This window comes from Bos indicus x Bos taurus, chromosome 25 (genome assembly GCF_003369695.1).
Source record: "Bos indicus x Bos taurus breed Angus x Brahman F1 hybrid chromosome 25, Bos_hybrid_MaternalHap_v2.0, whole genome shotgun sequence".
Lineage (NCBI taxonomy): Eukaryota > Metazoa > Chordata > Mammalia > Artiodactyla > Bovidae > Bos > Bos indicus x Bos taurus.
The window spans coordinates 28,306,408-28,320,237 of NC_040100.1; the positions used below are offsets into that span (position 1 = coordinate 28,306,408).

The 13,830-nt window shown below is 45.6% G+C and overlaps 1 protein-coding gene across 3 annotated transcripts in view; it reads left to right on the top strand.

The window, feature by feature from the left end:
- Positions 1 to 13,830, top strand: part of MYH11 (myosin heavy chain 11) — a 127,431-nt gene that overhangs the window by 44,573 nt on the left and 69,028 nt on the right. For all 3 annotated transcript variants that reach the window (XM_027527198.1, XM_027527196.1, XM_027527197.1), the window contains exon 4: positions 3,722 to 3,749. In XM_027527198.1, coding sequence (XP_027382999.1) covers positions 3,722 to 3,749 — 28 coding nt within the window. The remainder of the gene's footprint in view (positions 1 to 3,721; positions 3,750 to 13,830) is intronic.

Sequence of the window (13,830 nt, forward strand, 5' to 3'; positions counted from 1 at the left end):
AAAAAAAAAAAAGAATGGACAAGGCAGGTTCAAAAGCAATACAGATGGTGCTCTGGGAAGAAGAAACAGCATGTGCAAAGCTTGGGTTGGGGGACTCCTTTGCACATTCTTAGAACTCTGCTCCCTCATTGCAGACATGAACTCAGGCTCAGGAAAGGAATCAGCTAGAAAGCCCTTGAAGTCGGTCTCCTGGGCTCCGCACAGGTCAGCAAGCAATATGCACACCGAGCCCTCCTGCCCCTAACTAACCACGACACAGTTAGCTTCCCACGCTTGGAGTGGTGTGTTTCCGATGGGAATGTCTCAGGCCGGAGGTCCCCTGGCAGCACCCAGCATGGAGCTGCCCCGGCAGCTGCCAAGCCTTCCCCTTGGAGCCACTTCCTCTCCTGGGGACCTGGGAGGAAAAGCCTCCAGACAGGCATGGACCCTGTCAATCTCTTGTCTTCTGGGCTCAGGTTTCCCAAGGCTGCTGGAAAGGCCACCTCTGTCCCGAAAGCAGATGGGTGGAGACAGTCCATTGTCTGTCCACCTCAAAATCACTTCTTTCTAGTCTTTTGCTTTGACTGATATTGCTGCAGTGACCAAATTAAGCATTTGTCCTTGGGCACACATGTGAGGGTTTCTGGTATGGCTGTTTGTTGAAATTTGTGGATCAGCCCAAGGTCAGAGTCAGAGGCAGGAGGCAGAGCATGTTGGCCTGATGGGAATCAGTGCAGCTGGACCAGAAATGGGACTTTGTGGTGATGGAAAGTTCTCCTGCCAAAGGCTGAGCTGCCTCCTTCCTGTGGCCTTTCTCCCTGCAAGGACCTCCCGTTGGCCCTTGGCTCAGAGATCAAGCTTGCCTGAGTGGAACCTCCCCAGGCCCCCTAAAGCTAGCCCCTACAGGCAGCTGTGGCCCACGAGGGCTCTTTCATTGCAGCACTTGGCCTCTCTAGCTGCAGTGTGCAGGCTGAGTTGCCCTGTGACATGGGGGATCTTAGTTCCCCAATCAGGGATCAAACCCAAGTCACCTGCACTGGGAGGCAGGTTCTTAACCACTGGACCACCAGGGAAGTCACTGGTGTCAATTTCTCGCATGTATGTTGAACTTTCCCATCAAGAAGCTCATGTCTTCGGGTTTGGGGTTGGCTTTTTTCAGTGCTCACCAAACTGTGCCTTCTCTGTGTCAGGGGCTTAGGGATTGAGGACATGACCTCAGTTTCCCGAAAACTGAGGGGAGTGGGGTCCAGATCTGGATGTTTTTGCTTATGAGTAATTCATAATTCTGTGGGGGCAGAGACACAAGGAGCAAAAGTGCCAGCCTGGGACAGGGCGCTCAGGCAGCACAGGGGCGGTGGAAGTGGAGGCGTGTCTTGGTGATGGGCAGGAACCAGTGACAGCTCTAGGATTCCTATCAAGGGGGGCTTGGAGGCAGCAGTCAGATTATTTGATGGAGACTAGGGGCTCTTCCTGGGGCCTCTTCTCTCTAGCAAGGCTGACTACTGTGATAGCTTAGGAGTATTGTCAGAGACTTATAGCCAAGCTGCCTCCTGGATTCATCACTACAGGGAAGACTTCTTGGAAGAGGTATTATCTTTGAGACTGAGGGAAGTAGCCAGGAAAGGAGAGGAGAAAGACCTGCTAGGCAGCAGGAATGGCCTGAACAAAGGCACGGAGTGTGATTGGGGGTTTATCTGAGTGGGGATGCTGGAAATTGAGAGTGAAGGGCATAGAGATGCCGAAGCTGGGGAGGTGGGCAGGGCCAGTCATGGGAGGTCTTGGATGTCATGTTCAGGAGTCTGGGCCTCACATAAGGGGCCTGGGGGACATGCACATGTTTAAAAACAAGTTAAGATAAAATTTGCATACTCCACATTCACCCACTGTAAGTGTAAAATGCAGTGAGTTTTAGTAAATTGACTTATGTAAGCATCACCACAATCCAGTTTCCAAGCCCCCAAATGACCTTTCATACCTGTTTGCAGTCACCCCACTTCAGCCCTCAGCAACCACTAATTTATCTACTTGCTATCTCTATGCATTTACCTCTTCTGCACATTTCATGTAAGTGGAATAAGACAATATGTATGTAGCCTTCTGTGTCAGACTTACTTAACATCATGTTTTTGAGAGTCATCCATGGTGTAATCTGTATCAGTACTTCATTGTTTTTATGACTGAATAATATTTCACTGGGTGGATAGACTACATCTTATTTATCCATCCTCCAGCAGAGGAACAGTTGGGTTGTTTCTACTTTTTAGTTGGTATGATAACTCTGCTGTGAGCATTCATGTGTTAGTCTTATAGGGACACACGTTTCTATTCTCTTGGGTAGATTTCTAGGAGTGGAATAGCTGGGTCATATGATAAATTTATGTTTAACATTTTAAGACACTTTCAAAATGGAAGAGTGTTGAGGAGCAGAGCGATTGGGTAGCTCAGCATATCGGAAAGATCACTCTGAGAAGGGATCTTGAGGAAGACGTCCCTAGATCCAGGGAGACCTTTGATCAGGAGAGGCTGAGCGATGTGAAGGTGGGGTTGGAGCCAGGAATGAACTTAAGAAAAGCTGCATCAGCATTGCCCAGAAGAGGATGTTCTTTCTCGGTTATGATTAACTGACCAACGGTTGGAGTGTGTCACCTTACCCATGACCCTCATAGGGGATCTTGGCTCCACCTCCTGAGGTAACTTTAAGAGTGAAAGGTGATCAGTAACATCTGCTTAATCCCGTGTAGTCTCACGATGCCCTCTGCGCCCACCAGGGTTCTCTGGTGGTAAGTGACAGAGACCTTATCTAGGAAAGGAATTTCTGGAGGAGTGTTGGGGAGCTCACAAATGTGTGGGAAGAGTGGGGAGCCAGCTTCAGAAAATGTCAGAAACTTGGGGCTGTTTGGGCTCTGGGGGGCAGGAAGTGAGGCCTCCTCAGGGCTCTGCCCACCCGCTGAGCTTCTCTGTCCTTGATCCAGGTTGGAGTTTTAGCTCAGAGAATCTGATTGACGCAGCCTGGGAAATGCTGTTGCCTCTTGGCTGGGAGAGCTTGTGGGTCAGTCCCACCAAGACAGTGCTTGATAACGGGAGTGGAGTGGCACAGGGGACGTGTCTCCTTTTTTGTTATTGTTGTTCTGTCAGCACATGGGATCATAGTTCCCTGATCAGGGATTAAACCTGCACCCCTTGCATTGAAAGCTCAGAGTCTTAACCACTGGACCACCAGGGAAGTCCCCTGGACATGTCTCTTTAAGGAACATAGGATGCTCTTGCCAGAAGAAGAAGGAAAGCATACTGGATTTTCAAGCTAAAAATGTCCACTGCCAGATAAAGAAACTGAGGCTTGGAGAGGTTAAGAATATTCGCCCAAGGCCACAGAGCTGGGAAGTGGCCAAGAGGAAACCCAGTCTGTCTGGATCCAAAGTCGGTGTTCTGTCTGTGACTTCATCTGTACAGAGTGGGTCTCCTGGGAACCCCCCTCCACTCCGAGGGGGTGGGCCCGGGATGCTCACTGCCTCCTGAATGGGTCAGATTCCAGCATCTTTCTGGGGCTGCCTCCAGGGCTTTGTTGCCCTCTTGTCTTTGGCCTTGTCCCCTATGCCCTGGGCAATGAGCTCAGCTGGCCCCTTGTCACCCCCAGAGGGGCCAGGGTGTGTGAGCTTAAATGGGAGCCCTGGGCGGCAGCATGTCCTGACCCTCAACTCAGAGCTGATTCTAACTCGTGGCTCTTTTTTGTTTTTGTTCTCAGATCGGGAGGACCAGTCCATTCTCTGCACGTAAGTGGAGCTGCTTTTTCTTCTGCTTTTCTGAGTTAAGACCCAACTTATTAAAGAAAAAGGTCCATGGGGACCTTTTGATTTGTTTGGTATTCCATGTACCACCCTATCCCCAGCACAACACAGATGGTCATTTGTTGTACAAACGCCCTGATGCTGAGGCCAGCACCCCTAAACTGCAGGTGGTACCTGGTGCCATCTTGTTCTGCGCTGCCCCCCTCTTTAAAACTACCATTTATTGAGCATTCACTGTGTGCCAGGCCCTGAACTAAATAATTTACAGACAGAATTGCATGTAATTCTGTAATAGCTCTGTGAAAATAGAAGGCATATTCATCAGTGAGGAAGTCTTGGCTTGTGTTAAACTTTACCCTAAAATTTCACAAGTAGCCACATTGTGCCATATTTGGTGGTCGGTATCATTATTTTTTTGAAGACCTGGATACATAGTCAGAAGACATTCAGTTTAGAATCACTCAGAGGATTTTCAGTATTCAGGAAAATCTCTCCTGGGGTGGGCAGAATACAGGTGTTCCTCAGAGACAGCATGGACTTAGTCCAGACTATTGCAATAAAGCAAATATTAGAGTAAAGCAAGTCATGCAAATTTTTTGGTTTCTCAGTACATATCAAAGTTATGTTGACACTATACTGTAGTCTGCTAAGTGTGCAACAGTGTTATATCTAAGAACAACAGTGTATACACCTCGATTTAAAAATACCCATCACTTGGAATATTACTCATCTATAAAAAGGAACGCATTTGAGTCAGTTCTAATGAGGTGGATGAACCTAGAGCCCATTATACAGAGTAGTGTAAGAAACAGAAAGAAACTAAGAAAGGGAAAGTCAAATATCATATATTAATGCATATATATGGAATCTAGAAAGACAGTACTGACGATCCTACTTGCAGGTCAGCAAAGGAGACACTGACATTTTGGACACAGTGAAGGAAGGAGAGGATGGAATGATACGAGAGAATAGCACTGAAACATGTACATTACCATCTGTAAAATAGGTAGCCAGCACTGAAACATGTACATTACCATCTGTAAAATAGGTAGCCAGTGGGGGCTGCTGTATGCTGCAGGCAGCACAAAGCCAATGTTCTGTGACAACCTAGAGAGGCGGGAACCTAGAGAAAGGGTTCAAGAGAGAAGGGACATATATATACCTAATGCTGATTCATGTTGATGTATGGCAAAAACCATCACAATATTGTAAAGTAACTGTCCTCTAATTAAAAAAAAAAATACCCATTGCTAAAAAAAATCTTAGCTATTATCTGAGCCTTCAGGGAGTTGTAATCTTTGTGCAATAGATGAAAGACCACTGATCACAGATCACTATGACAAATAGAAAGGGAAGCAGTTTGAAATATCATAGGAATTACCAAAAGGTGGCACAAAGGTATGGAGTGGACAAATACTGTTGGAGAAATGCTTGGTGCAGGTTGCCACAAATCTTTAATTTGTGAAAAGCATGATATCTGTGAACTGCAGTAAAACAGTGTGCACTAAAAGTGCCTGTAGTGGCCCCTCAAAGACTGCCACCTCCTAATCCCCAGAACTTGTCAAGTGTCAGGTGATGAGGCAGAGAAGAATGGAGGTTGCCATGGCATTAAGGTTGCTTATCAGCTGACCTTACAATAGGGGCGAGTCTACACCATCCAGGCAAGTCCAGTGTAATCTCAGGGTCCTTACCAGTGGAAGAGGGAGAAATCTGGGGAGTCAGAGGGAGATGCAGTGTGAGAAGAACTTCACCCACCATTGCTGGCGTTGAAGATGGAGGAAGCCAAAGATAAAAACAGCTTCTAGACTCTGGAAAAGGCAAAGAAACAGACTCTCCCCTGGGGTTCCTGGAAAGAAACACAACCCTGCTGACATCTTGGTATTAGCTCAGTACAATCCATGTCAGACTTCTGCCCTCCAGAACTGCAGAATAATCAATTTGTGTTGTTTTAAGCCACTGTCTGTGTAATGTGTTAAAGGAGCAATGGGAAACGAATACACCCTCCTTCCTTTGTCCCCCTACACTCACTCCTGTCCTCACTCACTGTTCAACAGATTGAATGAGCCAGTTCCACTGGTGATACTTGGCATATAGGAAAGAATCCAAAATAAACATGACCCCTCTTCTCAAGAGGGAAGACAGCCACTAGAACAATAATTACCTTCTTCCCTTTGTTACTGCTTGAATTTGCTGTTTGATTCTGTGAAGGAACTACCTTTTCAGAAACTTAAAAAAAAATTATTGTCGTTCAGTCACTAAGTTGTGTCCAGCTCTTTGCGGCCCCATGTACTGCAGCACACCAGGCTTCCCTGTCCTTCACTATCTCCCAGAGTTTGTTCAAGCTCGTGTTCATCGAGTTGGTGATGCTATCCAACCATCTCAACCTCTTTCACCCCCTTCTCCTTTTGTCTTCAATCTTTCCCAGCAAATCACTCAAGTAAATGTGTAATTACAAACTGAAAATGACAAGGAATGAGACATGTTTGGAACTAGGAGAATGTGTAAATCAGAGAGATTCTAACTGGGAGAATGGAAAGAGCTTCTTAGAAGAAGTGCTATTTCAGCAGAGACAATGAAGAAAAGAGGGGAAGAGTTTACAGCATATGCCAAGGCACTGGGGTCAGATAGAGTGTGTTTTATTTGAAAAACTGACACATCAATTTGGCCAGAGTGTGTCTCCCAGCAGAAGCCCTCTGTCTGAGAAGAGCCACTATGGAACATCTAGGACTGTGGTTGCAAACCCAAGGGCCAATCAAAGCCAACCAAGTACTGTTAATGTGTGAGAAGGCCTGGGTGTAAGGCAGTAGGGGATGGTGGGGAGTGTGGTGAACTGGAGAAAATGTCCCATCTGAGAGGTGGGGGCGAGTTGCTATCCCTCTTCTGTCCATTGTTTCCAGAGGAGAACGCAGGCCCAGTGCTGCCAGACTCTTCTACATTGCAACAGAAGCTGCAGATTTAGGTTTTTATGTGAAATATTCAATGTTAAATATTTGCATCTAATTTACATGAACATATATACACAGCTGTTAAGCTGCTAGATCACTTCAGTTGTGAGATCACACAGTTCACTCTGTGTGACCCCACAGACGGCAGCCCACCAAGCTCCCCTGTCCCTGGGATTCTCCAGGCAAGAACACTGGAGTGGGTTGCCATTTCCTTCTCCAATGCATGAAAGTGAAAAGTGAAAGGGAAGTCGCTCAGTCGTGTCCGACCCTCAGCGACCCTATGGACTGCAGCCTTCCAGGCTCCTCTGTCCATGGGATTTTCCAGGCAAGAGTACTGGAGTGGGGTGTCATATACACAGAGCATCAGCCAAATAAAATCCATTGGTGGGCTGGCTTTGCCAGTGGGGCTACCTGTTTACCACCTCTATCCCAGAACTTTGGGCCTGAAAAGGTTCTTATAGATGACTGAGCCCTCAGTTCCTGCCATACACACACATTGGTCAGTTACAAGAATTGCAAGAAATTTTCATAGAGCATCAAACTCTGGAATGATTCATATTATTTAATATGAAAGTAGATTCAAGTTGACCTCAGTAATAATAGTTATTGTTGTTTAGTCGCCCAGTTATGTCTGACTCCTTGCAACCCTGTGGACTGCAGCACAGCAGGCTTTCCTATCCATCACCAACTCCTGGAGCTTGCTGAAACTCATGTCAGTGTTGCCATCCAACCATCTCATCCTCTGTCGTCCCCTTCTCCTCTTGCCTTCAATCTTTCCCAGCATCAAGGTCTTATCCAGTGAGTTGGCTCTTCCCATCAGGTGGTCAAAGTATTGGATCTTCAACTTCAGCATCAATCCTTCCAATGAATATTCAGGGTTGATTTCTTTTAGGATTGACTGGTTGGATCACCCTGCTGTCCTAGGGACTCTCCAGAGTCTTCTCCAACAGCACAGTTCAAAAGCATCAATTCTTTGGTGCTCAGCCTTCTTTCAGAGAAGGCAATGGCACCCCACTCCAGTACTCTTGCCTGGAAAATCCCATGGACGGAGGAGCCTGGTAGGCTGCAGTCCATGGGGTCACTAGAGTCAGACATGACTGAGCGACTTCACTTTCACTTTTTACTTTCATGCATTGGAGAAGGAAATGGCAACCCACTCCAGTGTTCTTGCCTGGAGAATCCCAGGGACGGGGAAGCCTGGTGGGCTGCCGTCTATGGGGTCGCACGGAGTCAGACACGACTGAAGCGACTTAGCAGCAGCAGCTTTCTTTATGGTCCAACTCTCACTCCCATACATGACTCCTGGAAAAACCACAGCTTTGACTAGACCGACGTTTGTTGGCAAAGTGATGTCTCTGCTTTTTAATATGCTGTCTAGGTTTGTCATAGCTTTTCTTCCAAGGAGCAAGCATCTTTTAATTTCATGGCTGCAGTCACCATCCACAGTGATTGTGGAGCCCAAGAAAATAAAGTCTATCACTGTTTACATTTTTCCCCCATCTATTTGCCATGAAGTAATGGAACTGGATACCATGATCTTAGTTTTCTGAATGCTGAGTTTTAAGCCAGCTTTTCTACTCTCCTTTTTCACCTTCCTTAAGAGGGTCTTTAGTTCCTGTTTGCTTTCTGCCACTAGGGTGGTGTCATCTGCATATCTGAGGTTATTGATATTTCTCCCGGCAATCTTGATTTCAGCTTGTGCTTCTTCCAGCCCAGCATTTCTCATGATGTACTCTGCATATTAGTTAAATAAGCAGGGTGACAATATACAGCTTTGACTTACTCTTTTCCCAATTTTGAACCAGTCCATTGTTCCATGTCCGTTTCTAACTGTTGCTTCTTGACCTGCATACAGGTTTCTCAGGAGGCACGTAAGGAGGTCTGATATTCCCATCTGTTGAGAATTTTCTGCAGTTTGTTGTGATCCGCACAGTCAAAGGTTTTAGCATAGTCAATGAAGCAGAAGTAGATGTTTTTCTGGAATTCCCTTGCTTTTTTATGATCCAGCGGATGTTGGCAATTTGATTTCTGGTTCCTCTGCCTTTTCTAAATCCAGCTTGTACATCTGGAAATTTTTGGTTCACATACCGTTGAAGCCTAGCTTGAAGGATTTTGAGTATTACATTGCAAGCATGTGAAATGAGCGCAACTGTGCGATAGTTTGAGCATTCTTTGGCATTGCCCTTCTTTGGGATTGGAATGAAAACTGACCTTGTCCAGTCCTGTGGCCACTGCTGAGTTTTCCAAATTTCCTGCCATGTTGAGTGCAGTACTTTCACAGCATCATCTCTTAGGATTTGAAATAGCTCAGCTGGAATTTCATCACCTCCACTAGCTTTGTTCACAGTAATGCTTCCTAAAGCCCACTTGACTTCACATTCCAGGATGCCTGGCCCTAGGTGAATGATCACACCATTGTGGTTATCCAAGTCATTAAGACTTTTTTTTTAATACAGTTCTTCTGTGTATTCTTGCCACCTCATCTTAATATATTCTGCTTCTGTTAAGTCCATACCATTTCTGTCCTTTATTGTGCCCATATTTGCTTGAAATACTCCCTTGGTCTCTAATTTTTTTTGAAGAGATAGTCTTTCCCATTCTATTGTTTTCCTCTATTTCTTTGCATTGTTCACTTAACAAAGGCTTTCTTATCTCTCCTTGCTGTTCTTTGGAACTCTGCATTCAGTTGTGTATATTTTTCCCTTTGTCTTTCACCTTTCACTTCTCTTACTTTCTCAGTTATTTGTAAGGCCTCTTCAGATAACCATTTTGCCTTCTTGCATTTCTTTTTCTTGGGGATGGCTTTGGTCATCTCCTCCTATACAGTGATATGAACCTCCATCCGTAGTTCTTCAGGCACCCTATCAGATCTAACCCTTGAATCTGTTTGTCACCTCCACTGTATAATCATAAAGTGAAAGTGTTACTTGCTCAGTCGTGTCTGACTCTTTGAAACCCATTGGAACTGTACCCCACCAGGCTCCTCTGTCCATGGGATTTTCCAGGCAAGAACTCTACAGCGGGTTGCCATTTCCTTCTCCAGGGGATCTTCTTGACCCACAGATTGAACCTGGGTCTCCCACATTGCAGATAGATTCTTTACCATCTGAGCCACCAGAGAAGCTGGTATAGTCATAAGGGATTTGATTTAGGTCATACCTGAATGATCTAGTGTTTTTCCACTACTTTCTTCAATTTAAGCCTGAATTTTACAACAAGGAGTTCATGATCTGAGCCATAATCAGCTCCAGGTCTTGTTTTTGCTGACTGTATAGAGCTTCTCCATCTTTGGCTGCAAAGAATGTAACCAATATAATTTCAGTATTGATCATTTGGTGATGTCCATGTGTAGAGTCATCTCTTGTGTTATTGGAAGAGGATGTTTGCTATGACTAGTGTTTTCTCTTGGCAAAACCCTGATGGCCTTTGCCTTGCTTCATTTTGTACTCCAAGGCCAAATTTGCCTGTTACTCCAGGTATCTCTTGACTTCCTACTTTTGCATTCCAGTCCCCTGTAATGAAAAGGACATCTTTTTTTTTTTTTTTTGGTGTTAGTTCCAGAAAATCTTGTAGGGCTTCATGAAACTGTTCAACTTAAACTTCTTTGGCATTACTGGTTGGGGCATAGACTTGGATCACTGTGATATTGAATGGTTTGCCTTGGAAATGAACCAAGATCATTCATTGTTCTTGATACTGCATCCAAGTACTGAATTTCAGACTCTTTTGTTGACTATGAAGGCTACTCCATTTCTTCTAAGGAATTTTTGCCCATAGTAGTAGATATAATGGTCATCTGAATCAAATTTGTGCATTCCCGACTATTTTAGTTCACTGATTCCTAAAATGTCAGTATTCAGTCTTGTCATCTCCTGCCTGACCACATCCAATTTACTGAACCTTCCAGGTTCCTTATGGCATCGGACTTTCACCACCAGGCACATCCACAGCTGAACAGTGTTTCTGCTTTGGCCCAGCCTCTTCATTCTTTCTGGAGCTATTTCTCCATTCTTCCTCAGTAACATGTTGGCCACTTACCAACCTGGGGGGCTCATCTTCCAGCGTCATATCTTTTTGCCTTTTCATACTGTCCATGGGAGTAGTTAAATGACTTGCCCATAATCACATAGGGCAGAGCAGGGATTTGAACTCAGGAAGTCTGGCCCTGGAGCCCCTTGTGTTGCTCTGCTGACTGATGCTGCAGGGGAAAGAGGCACTGCTTTTGCCTGGGGAGCTTGAGGCAGTACTCAAAATAAAGGCAGCGACTAACTGAGCTTTGCAGGATGTGTAGGAGTTGGACAGCACAAACACCAGAGGACTTGGCTGGTTACAGAGGTGGGAGTCACATGAGGACTAGGGACTGACAGATTCGAGACAATTTAGCTTTGCTACCAAGGGCAGACCACAGCTGAAATGACTCAGAAATGGTGTTTCACCGTGGGAGCTAGGACCAGCTACCTGATTTGTTAAATTATGCAAAATGAGAAAGCTAAGGCCCTTGTTCAAAAATTATTAAGCAATTCGAGATCACAACATCAGAACATTAGATCAAGCACAGGACCCCCTTTAGGGTAGTCCCCATGGAACTGGACAGGTCACACACCCATGAATCCAGCCCAGCTGGGGGCTGAGGGATTAAGCAGCCATTGGGTAGCCTCCTTCCAACTGCTGAGCCTGGACTGATTAAAAGGACTTGGCAGTAAGGTAATTACAAGGCCAGGAGGCCGTATGTGGTCATGAGGCCGAGTCTTCCTCAAGGATGAGGGAGCTGGACACACAGTCCCCTAAGAAACAGGACTGAGAGACTTCCCTCGTGGACCAGTGGTTGAGAATCTGCCTGCCAAAGCAGGGAACACGGGTTAAATCCCTGGTCCGGGAAGATCCCACATGCCTCAGGGCAGTTAAGCCCGTGCACCACAGCAACTGAAGCTTGCCTGCAGCAATGAAGACCCAGTGCAGCCTAAAATTTAAAAAAAAAAAAAAAGTAGGACTGAAGTTTAGGGTGCACTGACCGAGAAGGCATCTTTATTCTTAGAGTCTGGGGTCAGAAAAGCAAAGATATTGATGTTTCTGAAGCAGCCCTGAGCACATCAATCTTCAGACGCCCATGAGCCTGGAGCTTGGGTTGTTTACTTTGGCAGAACCTCCCAGGACAATTTATTTTTATCAATAAAACTTGGAGACTGTTGAGCCAAGCAGCCACGTGGGGAGAAGCAGGTTCCCAGAGTCTGTATGTCACTTCCTCGCCCTTGCGAGGTTAAAGACCAGGAAATCATGGCGGGAAAAGGAGGGGCTGTAGTGATCCAGGGTCAATGTGTGCACAGCTGTCCTGACTCTTGTCTTGGATATGAATGGACTCAGGACCAGCTACATAGGCGGTTTCCCACACTGAGATTTTCTTTCCTTCTTCTTGCTCTGATCAGAACCTAGCCCCCTCAGTTTGGGGTGATGTCTATCAGAGGTTCTGACATTATCCTAATAGAAGTAATTCATACTAAGGTGTAAATGACTGAGTGGCTTGGTTCATTGGTACCTGCTCAGATTTTCAAAAATAGCCTAGTAAGGCAATTGAAGTCTCCCAGAATATATGGAATAACTCCTTGATGGCTCAGGGCTTCACTCAGTACTCCTGCATTCCATCCCCTTTTCTCACTTTAAAAATGAAAGGGTAGGGGGCAGAACATGGGCTCTGGCATCAGCTTGGCCCATGTACAAATCTTACCCCTCTAGTCCTGATCTGTGTGTTAATAGAAATTGTGACCTAGAACGCTTCAACTTCTCTGAGCCTCATTTTCCCCAAGTGGGCGACAGAAATAATCAAGGACTCCTTCATTAGGTTGTTGGATTAAATAAAAAGATTTCTGAGCCCAGTAGCCTGGAGTAGGTCTTCAACAAATATCAATTCCTATTCCCTATTGCTTTCCTCTGACCTTAGAAAGCATGTTCTTAGAGGGTTGGGTCTGTGTCATGGACAGACTTGGCAAAATGTCATAGAAAGAATCCTGATTACACTGGAATCAGACACCTGATTTCAGTGCTGAATGTGCTCTTGCCTTGCTGTGTGACCTTGGGCAAGTTGCTTACTCACCCTGGTCCCAAGTTCCTGTCCTCTACTAACATGAAAGTGATATGTCCTCCCTTCAGGATTGGCGGAGCGGAGGTAAAGGAGATAATGCCCATGAAACAATTAACACAGGGCCTCCACTCCCCCCCAAAAATCAATTCTCTCCTTAAAAAAAAAAAAAATATGGACTCAGTTTTCCTCCTCAAGAAAATGAGGATAATGCCTCCGTAGCTCCCATCTCAAAAAGTGCCTCTGACGCCACGTGAAATAATGTGACCATCGGGAATAAAGACCATTAGGAATGGGGGAGAAGACAGTGTTAATACTGTCATGAGACGTGGTGCGATGTTTTAACCTTCCTGGAGACCTGACTCTTGATTCCTGGATGGTGGCCCATGGGATTGGGTCTGACAGTTCGGGGCATATGTATCTTTTCCTCCCTCCCTCCCTGCCTCCCTCCCTTCTCTCTATCCCTTCCCTTCCCCCACCTTCTTACTTCCCTCCCTTTGTCCCTCCCTTTCTCTTTCTCTTTGCTTCTTTTTTCCTTCCTTTCTCCTTCCCTCCCACCCTCCCCTCTTTCCTTCCTTCCTTCCTTCCTTCCTTCCTTCTGTTTTGCCGTGAACAGAGTTATTAATGGGCCCTTGGCAGAGCAAGTTAATTTCTTTTATTTCCTAATTAGGTAAAAAGGACAAGTACCACATTGGCACTGGTGGCACTGGTTCAGCATGGAGAACACTGACCCGACCTCAGGGTAGATGAATTCAGACTTTAAAAAAATTAGTGCATTTCAGAATATTCAGTGAGCTCAGCAAATGTGAGTCTAGGCAAAGGAAGAAAAAAAAAAAAGAAAAGAAAAGAAAATCAGAGGAGAGGACAAGAAAGGAGGAAAGATTTAGTTGAGGTCATCTTTCCCTTTTACTAAGAAGAGTGGGAGACAGAGGCAGTCTAGAATCCTCTGATAAAACAATTCCATCACCGTGACCTCAGGTGGCCAGGAGAGGTGTAGCTGGTTCAAGAAGCCGTTTCATTAAAAAAAATAAAAATAAAAAACCACTGT